The 19,189-nt window shown below is 38.9% G+C and overlaps 1 protein-coding gene across 1 annotated transcript in view; it reads left to right on the top strand.

The window, feature by feature from the left end:
- WDR64 (WD repeat domain 64) overlaps positions 1-19,189 on the top strand; it is a 110,798-nt gene that overhangs the window by 66,212 nt on the left and 25,397 nt on the right. The window contains 7 exon segments of the mRNA XM_081822886.1: positions 4,225-4,415; positions 10,513-10,629; positions 13,377-13,478; positions 14,546-14,615; positions 15,831-15,867; positions 16,602-16,741; positions 18,368-18,473. Of these exon segments, the coding sequence (XP_081679012.1) occupies positions 4,225-4,415; positions 10,513-10,629; positions 13,377-13,478; positions 14,546-14,615; positions 15,831-15,867; positions 16,602-16,741; positions 18,368-18,473 (763 nt within the window).

Below are 19,189 nucleotides of genomic sequence, written 5' to 3'. Positions count from 1 at the left end.
ATTTGTTTATTAAGTATCTTTTCTGCATCTGTTTTTTTTTCTAATTCAGGAACCCATACTATTTGCATATTGGGTCTTCTGACTCTATCCTCTCAATTTCTTATATTTTTCTATATGTTTTCTTTTTCTTTTTAGTCATGCTGTTTTGAAATATTTTTCTCTATTTTTAAGCTATTAGTTCAAGTCTCAAAAAGAAATTAATTCTTTTTCAGTTCACCAACCAAATTCTTACATTTGAAGGCCATGTTTTGTTGTTGTTTTGTTTCTGTTTTGAACTTCCTTGAGAACTCTTCAATTTTGCTCAAGTTAACACACTTCCAGCAGTCTAAGTCAAGAATCTGTTCTGCATGTTTTGTCTGTAGTTCTTCCCTCTGGATACTAGCCCCTCTTAGCTACGTTTCTTTTTCTGCTCATTAGGATTTGGCTTCTAGAAAAGCCTGAGAGGGTGAGGTGTGCAGTCATGCTTTTCCTGAGGGGTGGTTGTTCAGAGTCCCCACAGCACTCCCCGGTGGAGACCACAGCAGGAAGCCTTCTTGCCTCCCATTCTCTCTCCCAATTTCAGAAGTATGGAAGACTCAGGCCAGCTGTTCAGCTACTCCTCAACTCCTTGAGGAACACTAGGTATATGCCATACTTCACATTGCCCCCTGGGCCCACCTCCTCCTGGGGATTTGAGCATATTTGCGGAATAATCACCGTGTTCAACTCTTACCCTTGGACTCTCTCCCACCCTGGTCCCCAGGCTTTTGTTCAGCCCAAAGGGTGACAATGCCATAATAACTTTCTTTCCCCAAACTCCAACCCTCATCCTCTGCTTGCCTCCAGAAACTGTTCCTGGAGTCAGAGCCGGGAGTGGAGTACAGGAAAGATGTACCAAGCCACTATCTTCTCGGACTCTCAGCTGCATTAAAGAAACAAATACGCAAAAACTGCTTCAGTAGTCATATTCTATTACTCGGGGAACTCTGCTAATGTGTAATGAGCTAAGGGGAAGCCCCCATATGATTTTTGTATTTCTTCTTAATGTCTTCAGACCAGTCCTTAATGGCTTGAGCTGTAATGTCTCTCTTGCACTTACATTCTTGGTTTTATTTTCCCAAGTCTCAAAAACATGCTTGGGTCACTGCCTGGTCCTGTCACAAACGTCACTGTATGAACTTCTTCAGGCCTGGTCTTCTGGCCATGTCATGGGAAGGCAGATTATGAACTGACTAGCCTGTCAATGCAACGTCCTGACCACAAGAGAAGGAAATAATAATCGTTTCACAATCTGTTTTAAGGAGACAGAATTACATCTTGCTTGTATAAAAATTTTTTATAAATTTGGGATAAATTTGCCCCCAAACCATTGTTGATAAAAACCATAGATTGGGGTTTATTGGGGCTCCGTCAGTTGAGCATTGGACTCATGATTTCAGCTCAGGTCATGATCTCGGGGTGGTGAGATCAAGCCCCACAATGGGCTCTGCATTCAGCGGGGAGTCTGCTTGAGATTCTCTCTGCCCTTCCCCCATTGTGAGCACACTCTCTCTAAAATAAATAAAATCTTTAAAAAAAACATAGATTGGTAAGATATTACTGTTATAACATCATGAACAGAGTGGTGTGGGAGTTCAGAGATTTCGAGTAATTAACCCAAAAATAGTTCACTCACTATATAAGAAATTGAGAGGATAGAGTCAGAAGACCCAATATGCAAATAATATGGGTTCCTGAATTAGAAAAGAAACAGATGTGGAAAAGATACTAACACTTCAAATACTGAATACTGAAGACCCACTTACTTCCCTTTATCTGTCCTTCCATCCATGTAACTTTATATGTTTAGTCCTATAGCCCTATATGTGAATCCCTCAGGCATAAGATCTCCCAAGCATTTAATGTAATACATGTTCATAGAATCATGTGAACTGCTATTTTCCAGGAGCACGAATTCCTGAAGGCCTATCTGCCAATACCAACCTGAGATAAAAAGTTTTACCACTTAGGTGTGAAATGAGAAAAATAGGGCAATTCTTCATAAGGCTAATTTTACTTTTTATATTTAAAGGTTGTATCTTTCCTACTTGTTGGTATTAAACTATAGCCTTTCTTTTCGTAAAATAATGATAGCAGAGTTTCCAGTCCCCTTCTCCCCCACATCCTCTCTTGGTGAAATTAAATGTTAGTAACTCTAAGTCAATATTCCAAAGTTGTTTTTTTTTTTTTTAATTTTACTGCTCAATGGTTTCAGAAAGATTGAGAGCCACCGTGTCCATCAGGGAGGCACATGAACTTAACGAAGCTATTATTCAATATGTCAATGTCTGACCCCACTTCCTGGACATTGCTGAACTTCCTTCTGCTCCCAAAGTGGCACAAACTCTAACCAAAGACCCACCTAGCAGGTAGGGGGACCACTGGCCAGTACTTTTAAATTAACATAGATATGAGATAACAGAGACCTTAGATCACCTAGAAACATAATGCTTTTGAAACATGAAAGAACTTTTATCCATCCACTCACTGAAGTCCTCACTTTACAAACAAGGAAAATACGGCCCAAAGGAAGAGAGATACTTTGCCCAGGCTCTCGCTAGAACGGAGACTGGAAATGTGTTGTTTTCATGTCTAGACCAATATTCTCTCCACTTTACCACAGCTGCTCTCAACCTAAAAGATCTGTGTTTTACTAGCAAAATCACCAACCTTAAAATTTTGACTTTTATTCCCATACAAAAATTAAAACTTCAAAAATTAAGAGCATCTCAACAATAATAACCAGTTAGAAACAGAATGATCACATCATAAGAGCAAACAAAAATATAAGATGCCTAAATAAATTTAACAAAAATATGCAAAAATTTTGTGGAGAAAATTCCTAAAGAACATAAACAATCATCTGAAAATATAGAGAGCTACACCATATTCACAAGATGAGATATCACAAAGATCTCTTTATTACATTCAATAAAAATAAACATATCTTTAAAAAACAATGAAAAAATAAGTCACACACTGTGGAAAGAAGTAACATACTGTGTCCCAGGTAAACAAGAAAGTATTAGGGAACAGAATTGCTAAATAAATCCCACAAATCCAGAAGAAAAACAGCCCAAGAGGAAAATGGACAAAGGACAGGTAAGAAAACCCAAATGGCTCACAAACACATGAAAAATGTTCAACTCACTAAATTAGGAAAATGTGACTAATATAATCAATACATTTAAAATTTTACTTTTTAATATCCCATTTTATACCCATCATAAGAAAAATAATAATAATAATCAATTTAAACCAAGTGTTGGCAAGAATGTGAAGAAAGGAAAACATCTAATTCTCATGGGGGTGAAAAAGGATAACACTACTTTGAAGAACCACTGGTAGCATCTAGTCAAGTCAATAATTGCATATCTTTACAATTTAATAGTTCTACTTCAGGCATATGCTATAGAAACCATGGCACCTGTCCATAAAAACAAGCAGTGAAAAATTGGCAGCAACCTCAACACCCTAGCAGTAGAAGACTGGATAAAGAAATTGTACAATAAATTCTTACAATCCTATAAAGGAGTTAAAAATAAATGAACTAGAGTTCCATGTAATAATTTATATAAATCTCCAAAATATAATGTTAAGTGAACAAGAAAGTTAAAGAAGAATTCATACAGTTTGATAATATTTATAAAAAGGTAAAAAGCCTAAAATCAAGGCGCCTGGGTGGCTCAGGCAGTTAAGCATCCGACTGTTGATTATGGCTCAGGTCATGATCTCAGTGTTGTGGGATCGAGCCCCGTGTCAGGCTCTGTGCTGCGCATGGAACCTGCTTGAGATTCTTTCTTTCCCTCTCCTCCGCCCCTCCCCTCCTTAAAAAAAGCCTGAAAGCAATATTGTTACATATGTACGATGTACATGTATATACGTATAACAATATATGATATATGCATATGTAGAATACATGTATAAATTTATGTAGAAATATTAGGATTTTCATAACTAACACCATATTTAGGTTAATAATGGTTTCTGGGAAGGAATAAGAAACAGGAACTATATTAAAGAGGGCTTGACAGGGCTTAAGATTTGATCATGGTAATGATAATTTGATAATGATGTATCCACCACCTTGATACCCAGGTGGTCAGTACATCTTTGTATGTTCTATTTTTCTCTGTATCTTTAAAACAGCTCAAAATAAAATAGCTAATTGAATTTTTTCATGGACTCACTGTCTTTCTGTTGAAGGGTAAGGAAGAGGATGCGTATCTTGTGGTGATATGGGAGCTGCCCAATGTCATGCCTTTCCTACAAGACGTGAATCACACTGTGCATCTGAGGACATCTCCTAAACATAGGAGCATGCATATTCCTTTCCCAGATGTTGAGCTAGTAGAGAAAAACTTTTCTCAACATGTTAATGTAAGTTTCATTTCTTGGTTTTTTTTTCCTTTTTATTATGGAAAATTCTACAGAAGTAGAGAAAATAATGTTTTGAACTTATACATACTAGCACGCAGCTTCAGAAATTGTGTGTGCATGGCCAAACTTACTCCTTTTTATTCCTACCACTTCCCACGACCACCAGAAAAGAATTATTTTGAAGCAAATCCCAGATGTTGTGCCATTTCATCCCTAAATATTTCTGTATGTATCCCTACATGATAATGACTCAAAAAAACGGCATGACACCATTATTTTTAAAGATCTTTTCTAAAATAACTTTTAAGAAGTCCTTAATGTCATCACACAGTGTTCAAATTTCCTAGATTGCCTCATATTTTTTTATAGTTTGCAAGGATCCAAAAAAGGTCCATTTGTGCATTTAGTGAAGTCTTAAGTCTATTAATCTGTAAATATCTTTCCATTTCTCTCTTCTTCCCTTGCTATTTATTTATTGAAGATACTGGAGAGTTGGTGCCATAGTTTTACATTTTCTATATTTTGCTGATTGCATCCTTCTGGTGTAATTTTAGTTCTGTGTGTACTTCCTCTAACCTGGCTTCTCTGCATGAGCTTTGGTTTTATTTTAATAAGACTCCATAGATGCTGTCATATACTTCCATCAGGATTCACAAAATGACTGGTTGTCTCTCTTTCAAAAAATAGATAAATTAATTTAAAATCTGTAAGATTTCTTGTGAGACGCTTATATCTACTCAGTATGGCTGGAGGTTGTGTTCACACCTAAGGGGTGAAGTGTGTGGCATGTTTCAGGCTGAAGAACAGAGAAATAAGGAAGCTGTCCTCTTTGTTCCGGTAAAAATTTAGGTCGATCGATTTTTTTTGAGACTTTATCCACCTTATTTGCTTACTCTAATATTAGCTCAAACCATTCTTACTTTTCAGTTTTTACAAAGAGAAGTGGTCAGAAACTAAAGAATGCAAGAAACCACAAATTACAGAGGAAGCAATTTTAAAAAGTCTTGTTTTTCACCCCTGTCATTACTGAAACAAATGTAATTTAAGAGAGAATAGTATAGCTTGTTTCAAAGAATTTGGAAACTATTTTTTTTAAGATTTATATATTTATTTTAGAGAGAAGGAGAGAGAGAGAGAGCAGGAGTGAGGGGAGGGGAGAGGGAAAGAATCTCAAGCAGATTCCCCACTGAGCACAGAGCCCACATGGGGCTTGATGTCACAACCCTGAGCTGAGATCATGACCTGAGCCGAAACCAAGAGTCAGTCGCTTAACCTCCTGAGCCACCCAGGCGACCCTGGAAGCTATTATTTTATCATAGTATGGAGAGAGATTGTAATTCCCTCAAATTTAAATGTTAATTTAGCACTGCAATTCCAAGTCCATTCATAGTTAGTTTAAATCATAAGTAGGTTTCATTGTTTGCTAAAGGATTTGAAATCAAAATATACAGTGACTAGGTCATGATAACATCATCACATAATGTGTGCCAAAGCTAAAAGAACAGAATGCATCTCCTTAAACAGTCATTCTAGTCCATTTCTTCCAACTCCCCACAACTGGAAACACTCGATTTGGTTCTATGTTCCCTGTTAGGAGCTAATAAAAAAGGACGATGATTAATGCACAGTGAGCCAGATCTGATGAATTTGGCAAGTTATTATATGGGTAATGAATAACGCTTGCTTTGGGAAAAAAAAAAAAGGAAGAACTGCTGTAATAAATTATTGAAGTAATAAATGAAAGTGCCTTTTAGGATTATAATAAAAATGTATATTATCTTTGAATTTTGAGCCCTTATGTTTTGTATGTATCATAATGAGCATTTATAGCACTTCTTTTTTGCAACATATTTTAAAGTTACTCTATAGATGGAAAGTCTGCGAAAGTCATTTGGGGGAACAAATTGGGTTGTGCATGGAAATTCTGTTTCTCTAAAACTCTTCCATTTAGGAAGCACTGTTTATTGAATACCTGCTATGCAGCATGCATTGTTCTTAGCCCCGGGAATGCGAAGATTACTGAGGTGTGGTACCTGTTCTACTGCACGATGGCAACCCAGCAGAGAGCTTGGAGGGTTAGGCCAGACGAGGGTCCTAAAAATAGTTGATGATTAGGTCGGAAAGAATTACCAAGACTTAGCTCGGCCCAGATAGGAAGTTTCTAGGGGGAGTCCAGAAGACAAAGTGAATGCCAAGTGAAGGAGATAAAATCAAAAATGTCACAAAGGTGACTGTGGCTGAAGAAAGACAGGGAGTGAGGGAAGATGGAGATGGGCAGATAGCTAGGAGTTGGATCGTGCTCACGGTGTTAAGGCACTTGAATCTCGTATAAGAAATGGAAAACCAGTGAGGGGCTTCAAATGAGATATGGCATAATCAGATTGGTGTTGTGGGCAGCATCTATGATGCTGCTTCCATGACAGGTTTTTGGGTTTTTTTTTAAGATTTTATTTGTGTATTTATTTGACGGCGAAAGAGGAAATAACAAGCAGGGGGAGTGGTAGAGGGAGAAGCAGGCTTCCTACTGAGCAGGGAGCGTGATGTGGGGCTCGAGCCCAGGACCCTGGGACCATGACCCGAGCCGAAGGCAGACGCTTAACGACTGAGCCACCCAGGCGCCCCTCGATGACAGTTTTGAATGGGACAAGATTGCAGGCAGAAGATTCATGCAGTGATCCACTGTTTTAGTTGAGGGACATAAGGCCATGACAGTGAGGATGGCGGAAGGAGAGGTTTCAAACAATATTTTGGTGGCAAAAGTAGAAGCACTTGGGCTTTGCTAATTAGGGCTTGATGTCATGCAGTTGAGAGAGGAGGATCCTAAGAGAAAGGAGAGCATCAAGGACAGCGTGGAGCTAACTTGAATGATGGACTGGGACGTGGTGCTACCAGTGAGCTATAGAATAGAATGAAATAACATGCTGGAAGGAGGCAAGAAGTTATACATATTAACTTTGAGATACCTGTAAAAAAATTTCTTAGTAATTAAATATACGACCCTGAAGCTTATGGGAGGGGACTGACTAGATTATTAGGGCATTGAGATTGAGATGATTATTAAAACACAGGGAACAAGATTGCCCAAAAGGAGTTGGAAAAAAGAAAAAGCAAATGGGATAGAGGTAAACCCTCAGTATATTAATATCTAACAGATCGGCAGAGTAAGAGGGTATCAAGTAGGAAACAGAAAAGAGAAGGTCACATGGACACAAGCAAAATTAGGAGTCTGGTAAGAAGTAGAGTAAGAAGTTTCAGGAAGGAGAGAGCAATTGAGAGTGACAAGAATTGTAATCATTTTTTAAAATTTGAGTATAGCTGACACACAATGTTACATTCATTTCAGGTGTACAACTTAGTGATTTCAGAAGTTTATACATTATGTTATGTTCACTGCAAGTGTAGTTAGCATCTGTCCCGATACATTGCTATCACAGTATCATTGACTATTCCTTATGCTGTGCCTTTTATTCCCATGACTTACTCATTCCATAACTAGAAGCCTGTGTCTCCCCTCTCCTCATCACCCATTTTGCCCAACCTCTCACTTCCTTCCCCTGCTGGCAACCATCAGTTTGTTCTTTGTATTTATAGGTTCAATTCCGCTTTTTGTTTATTTGTTTTTTTAGATTCCACTTCTGAGTGGGATCATATAGTATTTGTCTTTCTCAATCTGACTTAATTTCACTTAGCATAATATCCTCTAGGTCCATGCACGTTTTCTCAAATGGCATGATCCCATCCTTTTTAAAATTTTAATTCCAGTAGAGTTAACATCCAGTGTTATATTAGTTTCAGTTGTACAATATAGTGATTCAACACTTCCCTACATCACCCAGTGCTCCTCACGACAAGTACACTCTTTAATCCCCACCACCTGTTTCATCCATCCCTCCACAACCTCCTCTCCCCAGCAGTTTGTTCTCTATAGTTAAGAGTTTGTTGGGGCGCCTGGGTGGCTCAGTCAGTTAAGCGTCTGCCTTCAGCTCCGGTCATGATCCCGGGATCCTGGGATCGAGCTCCGCATCGCGTCCCTACTCGGTGGGGAACCTGCTTCTCCCGCTCCCCCTGATAATGCTCTCTCTCTCTCTATCAAATAAATACATAAAATCTTTTAAAAAAAAGTTTCTTTATTGGTTTGTCTCTCTCTCTTTTTTCCTTTGCTCATTCATTTTGTTTCTTAAATTCTACATATGTGTGAAATCATATGGTATTTGTCTTTCTCTGACTGACTTATTTCCCTTAGCATAATACTGTGTAGTTCTATCCATGTCATTGTAAATGGCAAGTTTCATGCTTTTTACGGCTGTGTAACATTCCTGTGTATGTTTTGTATGTGTGTGAGTGTACACCACATCCTTATCCACTTGTCTATTGATGGACACTTAGGTAGCTTTCATATCTTGGCTATTGTAAATAATGCTGCAGTAAACATATGAGATGCATATATCTTTTCAAATTACTGTTTTTGTTTTCTTTGTGTAAATACCCAGTAGTTGGATTATTGGATCATATGGTAGTTCTATTTAAAAATTTTTGAGGAGCCTCCATACTATTTCCCACAGTGGCTACACCACTTTACATTCCTACCAACAATGCACGAAGATCCCTTTTCTCTACATACTCACCAACACTTGTTATTTCTTGTCATTTGATTTTAGCCATTCTAACTGGTGTGGGGTGATATCTCATTGTGGTTTTTGCATTTCCCTGATGATTAGTGATGTTGAGCATCTTTTCATGTGCCTGTTGGCCATCTGTATAACAGACCTTTAATCTTATTTAGATGTCACTCTTCTATGTTCCTATAAAGTCTTGAGTCTGCCTCCAATATAACACTTTTAAATTGTACAGTACTTTATCTTAATACTTTCATTATATTATAGGTTTCTCCAGGTCACAGACATTCTATTTGACTTTGTATTTCAGGAGCCTAACAGCAGGTGCCCAACAAATACTTGAAGCAAGACAATTAAAAACTGCCAAATAGGGACGCCTGGGTGGCTCAGTCGGTTAAGCGTCTGCCTTCGGCTCAGGTCGTGATCCTGGGGTCCCGGGATCGAGTCCCGCATTGGGCTCCCTGCTCCGCGGGGAGCCTGCTTCTCCCTCTGCCTCTGCCTCTCTCTCTCTCTATCTCTCATGAATAAATAAATAAAATCTTTTAAAAAAAAAAACTGCCAAATAGCACTAGCAATAGAAAGTGCTTAGGGATGGGGTGCCTGGGTGGCTCACTCAGTTGGGCATCTGCCTTCAGCTTGGGTCATGATCCTGGGTCCTGGGGTTGGGCTCCCTGCTCAGTGGGGAGTCTGCTTCTCCCTCTCCCTACCCCTCTGTGCGCTCTCTCTCAAATAAATGAATAGGATCAAGGAAGAAAGGAAGAAAGGAAAGAAAGAAAGAAGGAAAGAAAGAAAGAAAGAAAGAACGAAAGAAAGAAAGAAAGAAAAGAAAGGAAGGAAGTGCTTAGTGATAAATAGAAAAAGTTTTCACAGGGGCACCTGGGTGGCTCAGTTGGTTGGGTGTCGGACTCTTGATTTCAGCTCAGGATCCTAGGATCAAGCCCAGCCTCAGGCTTTGCACTCAGCGGGAGTCTGCTTGAGATTCTCTCTCTCCCTCTCCCTCTGCCCCTCCCTCTGCTCGTGTGCTCTCACTCTCTCTCTCTCTCAAATAAATGAATCTTAAAGAAAGGGTTTTCATTGTGTACTATGGAGCAGAAGCCAAATGGTGAGTGAAAAGGAGGTCAATAAGGAGAATCAGCCAATGCAGAAGATTTTCAAGAATTTTAAATGGAATAGAAGGACGGCAAGGTGATCTCACGGTTGGTTGGTCAAGAAAGAATAAGTCAAGGCTGAGAGGAAGGAGCCAAGTAGATGGAAGAGTATATTTTGTTTTAATGAATTCAACAAGTTAAAAATCTTTAATGCAAAACTAACTCTATTTTACTAAATTTCATAGTAATTAGTAATAGTAATTTTAAGTAACAAAAAAATCATAATATGACATTTGGTTTTAATGATAGACTAATAAAATGTACACAATAACATTTGTACTATGGTTAGATACTGTGTTCATGATGGTCCATGAGTCTGTTTCCTTCCTTCTTCAGAGTTCTGCCATCAGTATGGAAGTGAACTGCATTGATTTATTGCAAGTAGAAGGATATAATTTGATAGCTGCTGGAACCTTAAATGGTGTGATTATCTTATGGAATTTTGTAAACTCTACTGTCAAAGAACTGTAAGTCACATCTTTTTCTTAAACAATTTAAAAGTTGTACTGCAATAGAGCCAAAGTAATATTCAATACTTTTTTAAAAAAGCAATAAATAACAGTGACATACCAGTGGTGATAACTCTCAAGAGAGACTTTTCTGGAAGTTGCATTCATGAGATTTGTTCTGCATGTCCAAATCCCAGGATAATATGAATAAGATAAACCTTAAGTATTCATATTCCCAGGTGCTTTGACTTTCACTCTTCTCACTCTAGCACATGCTTTCATGTGGGATCTTGTCCAAATTTATACCCTCAACAAAAAGTTAAAATACATGCTTTAAAAACTAATCTCCCTAGAGCTTTAAACACACATATCTGGCAGTTACCATCTGGGTCACCAATAACACCCTTAAAGCCCAAAACTTTGTCCCAGTCTACCCCTCCCCCATGTATCTCCTCTTCCTGTATTCCCAATGACACCACCAACTATTCAGTCACCAAAGTCAAATGGTAAGTGGCATTCTAGGTGGGTTTTACTTTTTATTCACCACCGCAACATGTTCAGTGCATATACAATTAAATAAATCAATATCAACCAATTAAATTTGCCCTGTACCCATGGCCAAAAGCTTTACCCATTCTCTGATATCCCTTTTCTTCTTTTTTTCTTTCTTTCTTTTTTTTTTTTAGAGAGAGAGAGAGAGTGCATGCACACATGAAGTGGGGGAGGGGCAGAGAGAGAGGGGAGAGAGAATCTCAAGCAGACTCCCCACTGAGCTTGGAACCGGACTTGGGGCTCAGTCTCACAATCCTGAGATCATGATCTGAGATGAAATCAAGGGTCTAATGCTTAACTGACTGAGTCGCCCAAGTGCCCCCCTGCTAACCATTTCTAAATGTTCTTACTATTGGTTGTAAAGGAAATAATATAGCATTGTATTTTTTGCTATGGATGGGTCATAAATAATAAGCTCTCTGCAGTTGTCTAATTGGGCTATAAGCAAGGGCCTTTTGTGAACATCCTATGTCAAGGGGAATTTGTAATATTGTACTTTGAGGTACAAGATGGTCAAGAACTTTAATGAATGAATAAAAATAAAATCAAGTCTATCTAAGCATTCAGAGAAAGGAAAGAGGTATAAAAAGGGAGAAGAGAGTCAGAAAGGACAAGGGAAAAGAGGAAAATGCAGAAGACATCTCTGCCTCTTGACTTACAGTGCCTTATGTACTCCTGGTCCACCTGGACTCCACGCCCCTTCCCAGTCTAAGTCTGAGTCATTACTTTTAACCAACTTTTGAGAGGACATACTCCCTTCTTCTTCGGACTCTGGATTGATTCTCCTTTGGACCTTTAGTTGAATTAGCTTTTTCTGCAGACCCCTCCTTCTGTGCCTCAGCCCCATGTTCTCTTCGGAACTCCCCCTAGAATTCTTGTCCTCCTTCCATTCGTCCCTTTCAACACTTGCCCTTGGGCTTTCTCATGACGGTATACTTGTCACTTGATCAATATCAATATGCACTGATCAGTTCTTTACCCTCTTATTAAAGCAGTCATGCTGCCACAGCATAAAGAGGGAAGCTCCCCCGAGGATGTTCCCAACTTGAAGGAAGAGATGCTCCTTGTTGAAGGGCTAGGCATTTTGCCAAGAGATGCATGCAAACCCAACACCCAGTCAGAGAAAAATAACAGTATAGTGAGCCATACATTGTATTCCCTTCCCATGCAAAGATGATTATACAAATCTCCTTAGCATTTTGCAAAACATACAATTTAGTACAGAGCTGTCTAATGTAATTTGGGCCCAGCTTAAATAGGCTCTAAAGTTGAAGGTGGTTTCCATATTGATGGTGGAAGCCATCCCTACCTCTACCTCAAATTTGCCTAAGATCCCTTCACCAGTCAGGAGAAGTAGCTTTTCTCTTCCTGTTCAAAACCTCATGCATTTTTTGGGTCCAAACTGGAAATTTGTTCTTGCTGATTACTAACCATGTGGCTCATCCACACAACAGAAGTATCCAAAAAGTTTGAGCTCCACACGTCCTCAAGCTCACAGGCCCTTCTTCAGAGCTTGCTTCACTCCCCAGGAGCTTCCTTCATCACTTATCAGTCCAAATTAGCAGACGCAATTTCCACTAAAGAAAAGGAACGTTCTGCTACAAGATCTATTTTCAGTAAAAAATGTTAAGTGTGACTTTAGGAGCCAACATGAAGTACCAGTCTAGGTGGTTTAGGGACTATCACTGTGCTCCCAGGAACCAGCCCAGAACGGTGTATGGTTCATTGGAAGCTGGGTCAATGGGAGATGAGCAACTAGAATTGTATAATCACTGAATTACCAGCTTGTCTTCTTCACTCAATTTTAAGCTCCTTGAGGTTAGTAGCCCTGTTTTATTCAAATTTGTCACTTGACTTACTCAAAGAGTAAAATTCTATTCTTTAAACTTTCTGAAACTTTGAGGAGGCTATATATAAGCCCATTCTGACCTATAATTAGGCTGACTAGACCAGCTAATTGGACAAAAAGCATTTATTTATTTATTTTTATTTTATTTCATTTTGGATTAAAAGACTTTTAAACACTGAATGGTCATGTTGTTACACAGGGCCTCATCAGGAAGATAGGTTCCAACTCTATACCTTTGGGTTTTCTCTTCATGTTTGATAGTATCAATGTTGCAGGAGTTGATTAGCTCTGCATGGGATGTATGATATAAGTAATGTAGGTTGCCTACCTTGTGTTTATTATGTGAATGTGTGTTTACTTCCAGGTACAGACCTGAAGATTGCTTCACTGTGGATCCTGATTTGGATCCCAAACGCTTTAGAATTAACAACATACTGTTCCTCTTTCGATCCTCTGAATGTGCAAGGTAACTCAGTACTTACTGATCAAGAAATACTGTCTGGGATGTATGTGGGTGATGTAAAAAGAGTTCTATTTATCCCAGAACTAAGGAAGGTACAACTGAGGGAAGACATAAGTTGGGTGCACTACTTGGCTTAAGCTTTCTTCCCTGTTGTTGTCTTTTGTAAGTGGGTGGTCCCTAGGGATCTGATTTGCTGTGGGGGTGTCCTAATTTCCCTTACCACCTCAGCCTCACAACAATTTCTACACCAGCAGAAGAGATAGAAAATGCTCACTTGACCACACTGTGGCCACAATCTAATTCTATGAGCACTGACATGAAGCAGAAGGAAGAACTTGCTGGGCAAATGTGAAAGATCCACTGCAGCAGGTGTCATATGACATCTACTGAAACTGAGCTGTCTCCATCCCTTTCTGAGGCAGCAAGGCGTTGTTTATTAAATATTTAGGAAAAGTTATTTTTCCTCTTTAGATATGTTTGAAAACTCTGATTTTCAGGCAACACGTTATAGTAAACATATCTCTGGGAAGAAATCAAAAGCAGCAGTGAGCCAGCATATAGCACCTTCCCTACCACTTGACTTGAAATTGCCTTATTGAGACTATTTTTGAACACTTGTTCCATACCGACACCTGCACCAGAACCTAAGCCACTTTCCAGCCCGTCTAGCAGAGCACTGCCGAGACGGACCAGGCCAGGACTGGATACCATAAGAGCAGAAGTTAGCCAGGCTTCCCACGTGCCCGCCTCCAACCCGCTTCCTGCCATTTAAACATCAGCTTCCAGGACTAAATCTAGCCTGAGCTTTGGGACTGGGCAGAATGTTATTTCCCAGACCCAGGCAACAATAAATCTTAATTACCAAGGCTCCCCAACAGTATCTACCAATACCGGACAGATGAACGTTGTAACATGAGACATAAGGTGTGATCTGTGTCTTAAAGAAGTGGCTCAGTATGCACAGATGTTGAAAGAAACAACCTACTGAAATTAAAGCAGAGAAGAGCACACTTCGGGTGTGATGGAATATCTTAACTTTCCTTCCTTGGGCTTCCTCCCTCTCCTTGTAGGAGATCGAGTCAGGATTCCGTGTGCTCTTCGTCTCAATGTGATTCTAGTAAAGGTCCACAGAGTAACAAGGTAAGCAAGGAATAGAAAGAGTATATCTTCCCATTACACCCAGTGTTGATTAAAAAATAGTGATTTGTCCCATTTGAGCCCCTCCTTTGATAGAAGGTCAAGGTGGAAAAATTCTGTGTATACATGTGCATGTAAAAACTTGTTTTCCTAAAAAACAATGTCTAAACTATAATCATCTTTTATTTCCCATATTTTCAAGGCTTTCATATCTGCAAATAATCAACACATACTCACAAATAAAATAAATTACATGTGCTACTTTTACATTTCTGAAATAATAAAACAATTCTAGGCAATCTCTTTGGCTAAAAAATATCACACACATTTCACAACACACCTCTAACGCCCTGGTTTTCAAACTCTGTTCTCAGTCCCAGTTTTATAGATTTTACACATTACATCTCTAGTAGGATTTTGTTTAAAGGAAACTTTTTACTGCAAAACTTGTTTTATAACCACTAGTTTCCTGAAAAGAATAAACGTACAAGGATGTTAAGAGTCAGACAGACTTACACTTCAGTCCAAGTGCTTCTTTTATTTTCTGATTAGCTTTAGAGACATCACCTAATCTCTGAGTTTCTGTTTCTTTGTCAGTAACAAGGGAATAACAAAGCCTAACTCTCAGGGCTGCTAGGAGAATTAGAGATCACATACACCAAGAACATGGCTTGCTTTACACATGTGATTACTCTCATTATTATGCCCTACCTGAGCCAGGAGAATGTTATTGCAGATATCCTGTTTGTGAACATGATGATCTCTGCGATACATTTTTTTAGAAGAATTAATTCAAAAATAACTTTAAAACTAATGCTTAGAAATGTAAATTTGACAGAGAACAAACTGGCGGTTGCCGGGGGAGTGGGGGATGGGCAAAATGGGTGAAGGGGAGAGGGAGGGACAGGCTTCCAGTTGTAGAATGAATAAGTCACAGGAAGAAAAGATACAGCATACAGAATATAGTCAAATGGTATGGGAATGGCGTTGTATGGGGACAGATGTGGTGAGTGTAGCATAAGGTAAAGACTTGCCTAGTTGCCATGTTGTACACCTAGAACTAAAGCAACAACGTAGCATTGTGTGTCAACTATACTCCAATTATTAAAAATTAAAAAAAAAAGGCATGTGAGTTTCCCCAAAAAATCTACTCACCCAGTATATCCCATTTCCTTACAATGTCATAGAAATACTTTCTCGTCTTCTCCCCTAATTCAGGGAAGCAAGCAGAGCATACATGACAATGAGGTTAAAGGTCAGTATGAAATCACCTCTCTTCTTTGTAACAATTCCTTTGCAATAGGGAGTTGAGGCTATAGAATACAGTATATTCTCTGTTTTAAAATAGATTTTATTTATTTATTTTAGAGAGAGAGAGAGAGCACAAGTTGGGGGGGAGGAGCAGAGAGAGAGGGACAAGCAGACTCCAATGCAGGGCTCGATCCCAGGACCCTGAGATCATGACCTGAGCCAAAGTCAAGAGTTGGACGCTTAACCTACTGAGCCACCCAGGCGCCCCTACCATACATTCTTTTTGTGACTAAATGTTGAGGTATAAGATTCTGTAGTCAAAGAGGCAGAATTTCCATTTTTAAATACTAATTCTAGATTTTTAAAAATCCAATGCATTACTGAGCTTCTTAGTCTTTGCCCATTTTCCTAAAACTTACACTAGATTCATAAGCCATTTTGGATGTGTAAGACTTACACTGGATGTGTATTGACTTATAGCTGTTAAATACAGGGCAGAGGTTTTTGTAATAGGGTCAAAAATTAACTTTTTAGGCTTTTCCAGTGATCCAGGACTCTATTTGTTAATGCTTTTTTGTTCTCTGCCTTGAGTGAAGTTCGCTGGGGTTGAAAAACATGTTCTAGGGAAAAGAATGTGTTGGTTTGCTGTTTTCCTACCTGCCTCCTCTTTTATGTTCTATAAAATTTGGAATTCCAAGTATTGCAAACACCCACGGTAGCTCATTAACTTTTCTGTAGGTGAGAAAACTGATGTCACAGCGGGAGAGCAACAGCTGGTGGACAAAAAACAACCTGGGGGCACCAATGTAGTTGATACTCAGCCCCCTGTCATTGTCACCGCTCATGAGGATGGACACCTTCGCTTTTGGACTATGGAGGTGATGGCGCCCATTGTTTACCTGGAGCAGCAGAGAATGAGAAAGATAAGAAGTAGTACTGAATGAATCCTAGCCTTCTAAGGTTCCAGAGAGCATCCAATTCTGGAATTTTTCAACCTTCTAGCCAAATTGCTGGTTTTGCAGCCTGCTCCCTGAAAGTGCTACTCAAACTTCACAGTAGGCCACTTTGTAACACAAGAGGTCAAAACTGCTAAGTTAACTATTTCAAATCTATCTTTTCCTTTTTTTTTTTTTAAGATTTTATTTTCAGGGGCACCTGGGTGCCTCAGTCATTAAGCGTCTGCCTTCAGCTCAGGTCATGATCCCAGGGTCCTGGGATGGAGCCCCACATTGGGCTCTCTGCTCAGTGGGAAGCTTGCTTCTCCCTCTCCCACTCTCCCTGCTTGTGTTCCCTCTCTCTCTCCCTCTCTCTGTCTCTCTCTCTGTGTCAAATAAATAAATAAAATCTTAAAAGATTTTATTTTTAAATAATCTTTATAACCAACGTGGGGATCTAACTTATAACCCCAAGATCAAGAGTCACATGCTCTACGGACTGAGCCAGCCAGGCATCCCTAATCTCTCTGTTCTTTAGATTGAGCTATGATTACATGCCATTAAATATTTCATTGGATATGTAAATAATATTAGAGGATATTAATGATGTATTCTAGTAAAGGAATATAAGAACCCTCAAATGTTGAATATTTATAAATTTTTAGTTATCCAAGCTATTGGAAGAAGTTATTACATCGTACTGTGTGTCCTTAAATATTTTACAATTAAAAAATAACTTTTATTTATCAGAAGATTTAAAATGACTTAGAGCAGAGGATGGTGGAGTTTAAAATTAGGAAGACAGACATGATGGAAGGAAGGATCTTGAGTAGACTTGGTGACGACGAAATCGTTGGGCAAGTGGGAAACCCAGGAAAAAGCAACTGTTTTGTATGGCAGACTGTGAGACCCAACATCACAGAACAGCACAGATCTCTGCTGGACAAAACTTCCAAGCCTATCTGTAGCTCTTAGTGCTCAGTGGGAAACCTTTGGTTTGAAAATATGAGCTATTAATAACTTTCCCTGAGAGTATTGAGGTATTGGAGCAATGCCGAAATAGGAGAGAGAAATAGAAAAAAGATTAGATCCAAGTAAATCTCAGGAAACGAGTAGCAGATGCAAATTCTTTTTTCAGAAGTGTGGAGGTTTATTCTCTAAGACGGTGCCTGTGGAAGTCCTTCCTGGTGCTGACTTATCCTAGGCACCAAAAAACAATCTGCTGAATTTGAATCTCTTACAGGAATGTTTGTTTAGAAGGAGAACATGTACCTGAAAAAGAGGTCTGAGGAAGTGCATGGAAATGGTCATAGGAAGTGTAAGAAAAACTCCCAAGTACAGCAGTGGCCTGTAATAATCAGAGTCTGTTGTTCTTAATTCATAGTTGTTACATCTTTAGGAATATTTCATTTCAAGGAAGTAAGTCCCTACAAATAGTTTCAGTTTGTTTTTATTACAAGGAATAGAATCATATTCTAGTAGTAGAGATAATTTTTAGATGGATTATTTATAGAGAAATTCAACTCCAGTATTAATATTTTATAGAATCTATTATCATACTTTATTCAGGGAAAACTGCTGAAAAATATGCTGCCTTTCACCAAACATTCTGCCATTTCTCTGACGTCACTATATACGGATTCGTGCACCAGGGTACTTCTGACCGGGAATGTGGGTGAGTCATACTCAGGGAGTCAGCCACGGGTATGTCCACCACCTACATGACATAAAGATGGAAGTAGGACAATATATGACATTTATTGAGACAAGAGACAAAGAAGGATGCTTCAGCATGAGAGTGTTATGAATCGCTTGATGAATAAATACAACAATGAATGAATGTCATGAGAACCTATTCCATTCCCAGCTCCTTATTTAAAGCACTACATTCTATTTTTTTTCCATCTTTAAATGGGGTACAGGACTACCTATTCCCTCACCCTACATATTGGGAAGAATGTAAAGTTTTCATTTTTAATCTTGAAAGAGTTATGTTGCATTAATCTTCATTATTAAAGGGAGTAATGGCATTAATTAGGAAAGGGATTATTTGTTCTCAATAGGGGACTTTCATATTGATTGTTATAACTCATAGAGTTGGTCTTAATCCTTTCGTAACACAATTCTCTCTTTTTAAAAAAGATTTTATTTATTTATTTATTTAGAGAGAGTGGGAGAGCATGGGGAGGGGCAGAGGCAGAGGGAGAGAACAAGAGAGAATCTTTTTTTTTTTTATTCTTATGTTAATCCCCATACATTACATCATTAGTTCTAGATGAAGTGTTCCATGATTCATTGTTTGTGCATAACACCCAGTGCTCCATGCAGAACGTGCCCTCCTCAATACCCACCACCAGGCCAACCCATCCTCCCACCCCCCTCCCCTCTAGA

This window comes from Leptonychotes weddellii, chromosome 6 (genome assembly GCF_054177405.1).
Source record: "Leptonychotes weddellii isolate Sample4059 chromosome 6, ASM5417740v2, whole genome shotgun sequence".
Taxonomy (NCBI): Eukaryota; Metazoa; Chordata; class Mammalia; order Carnivora; family Phocidae; genus Leptonychotes; species Leptonychotes weddellii.
Note: the sequence above shows the minus strand (reverse complement) of the source record. Positions and strands in the feature narration are given on the sequence as shown.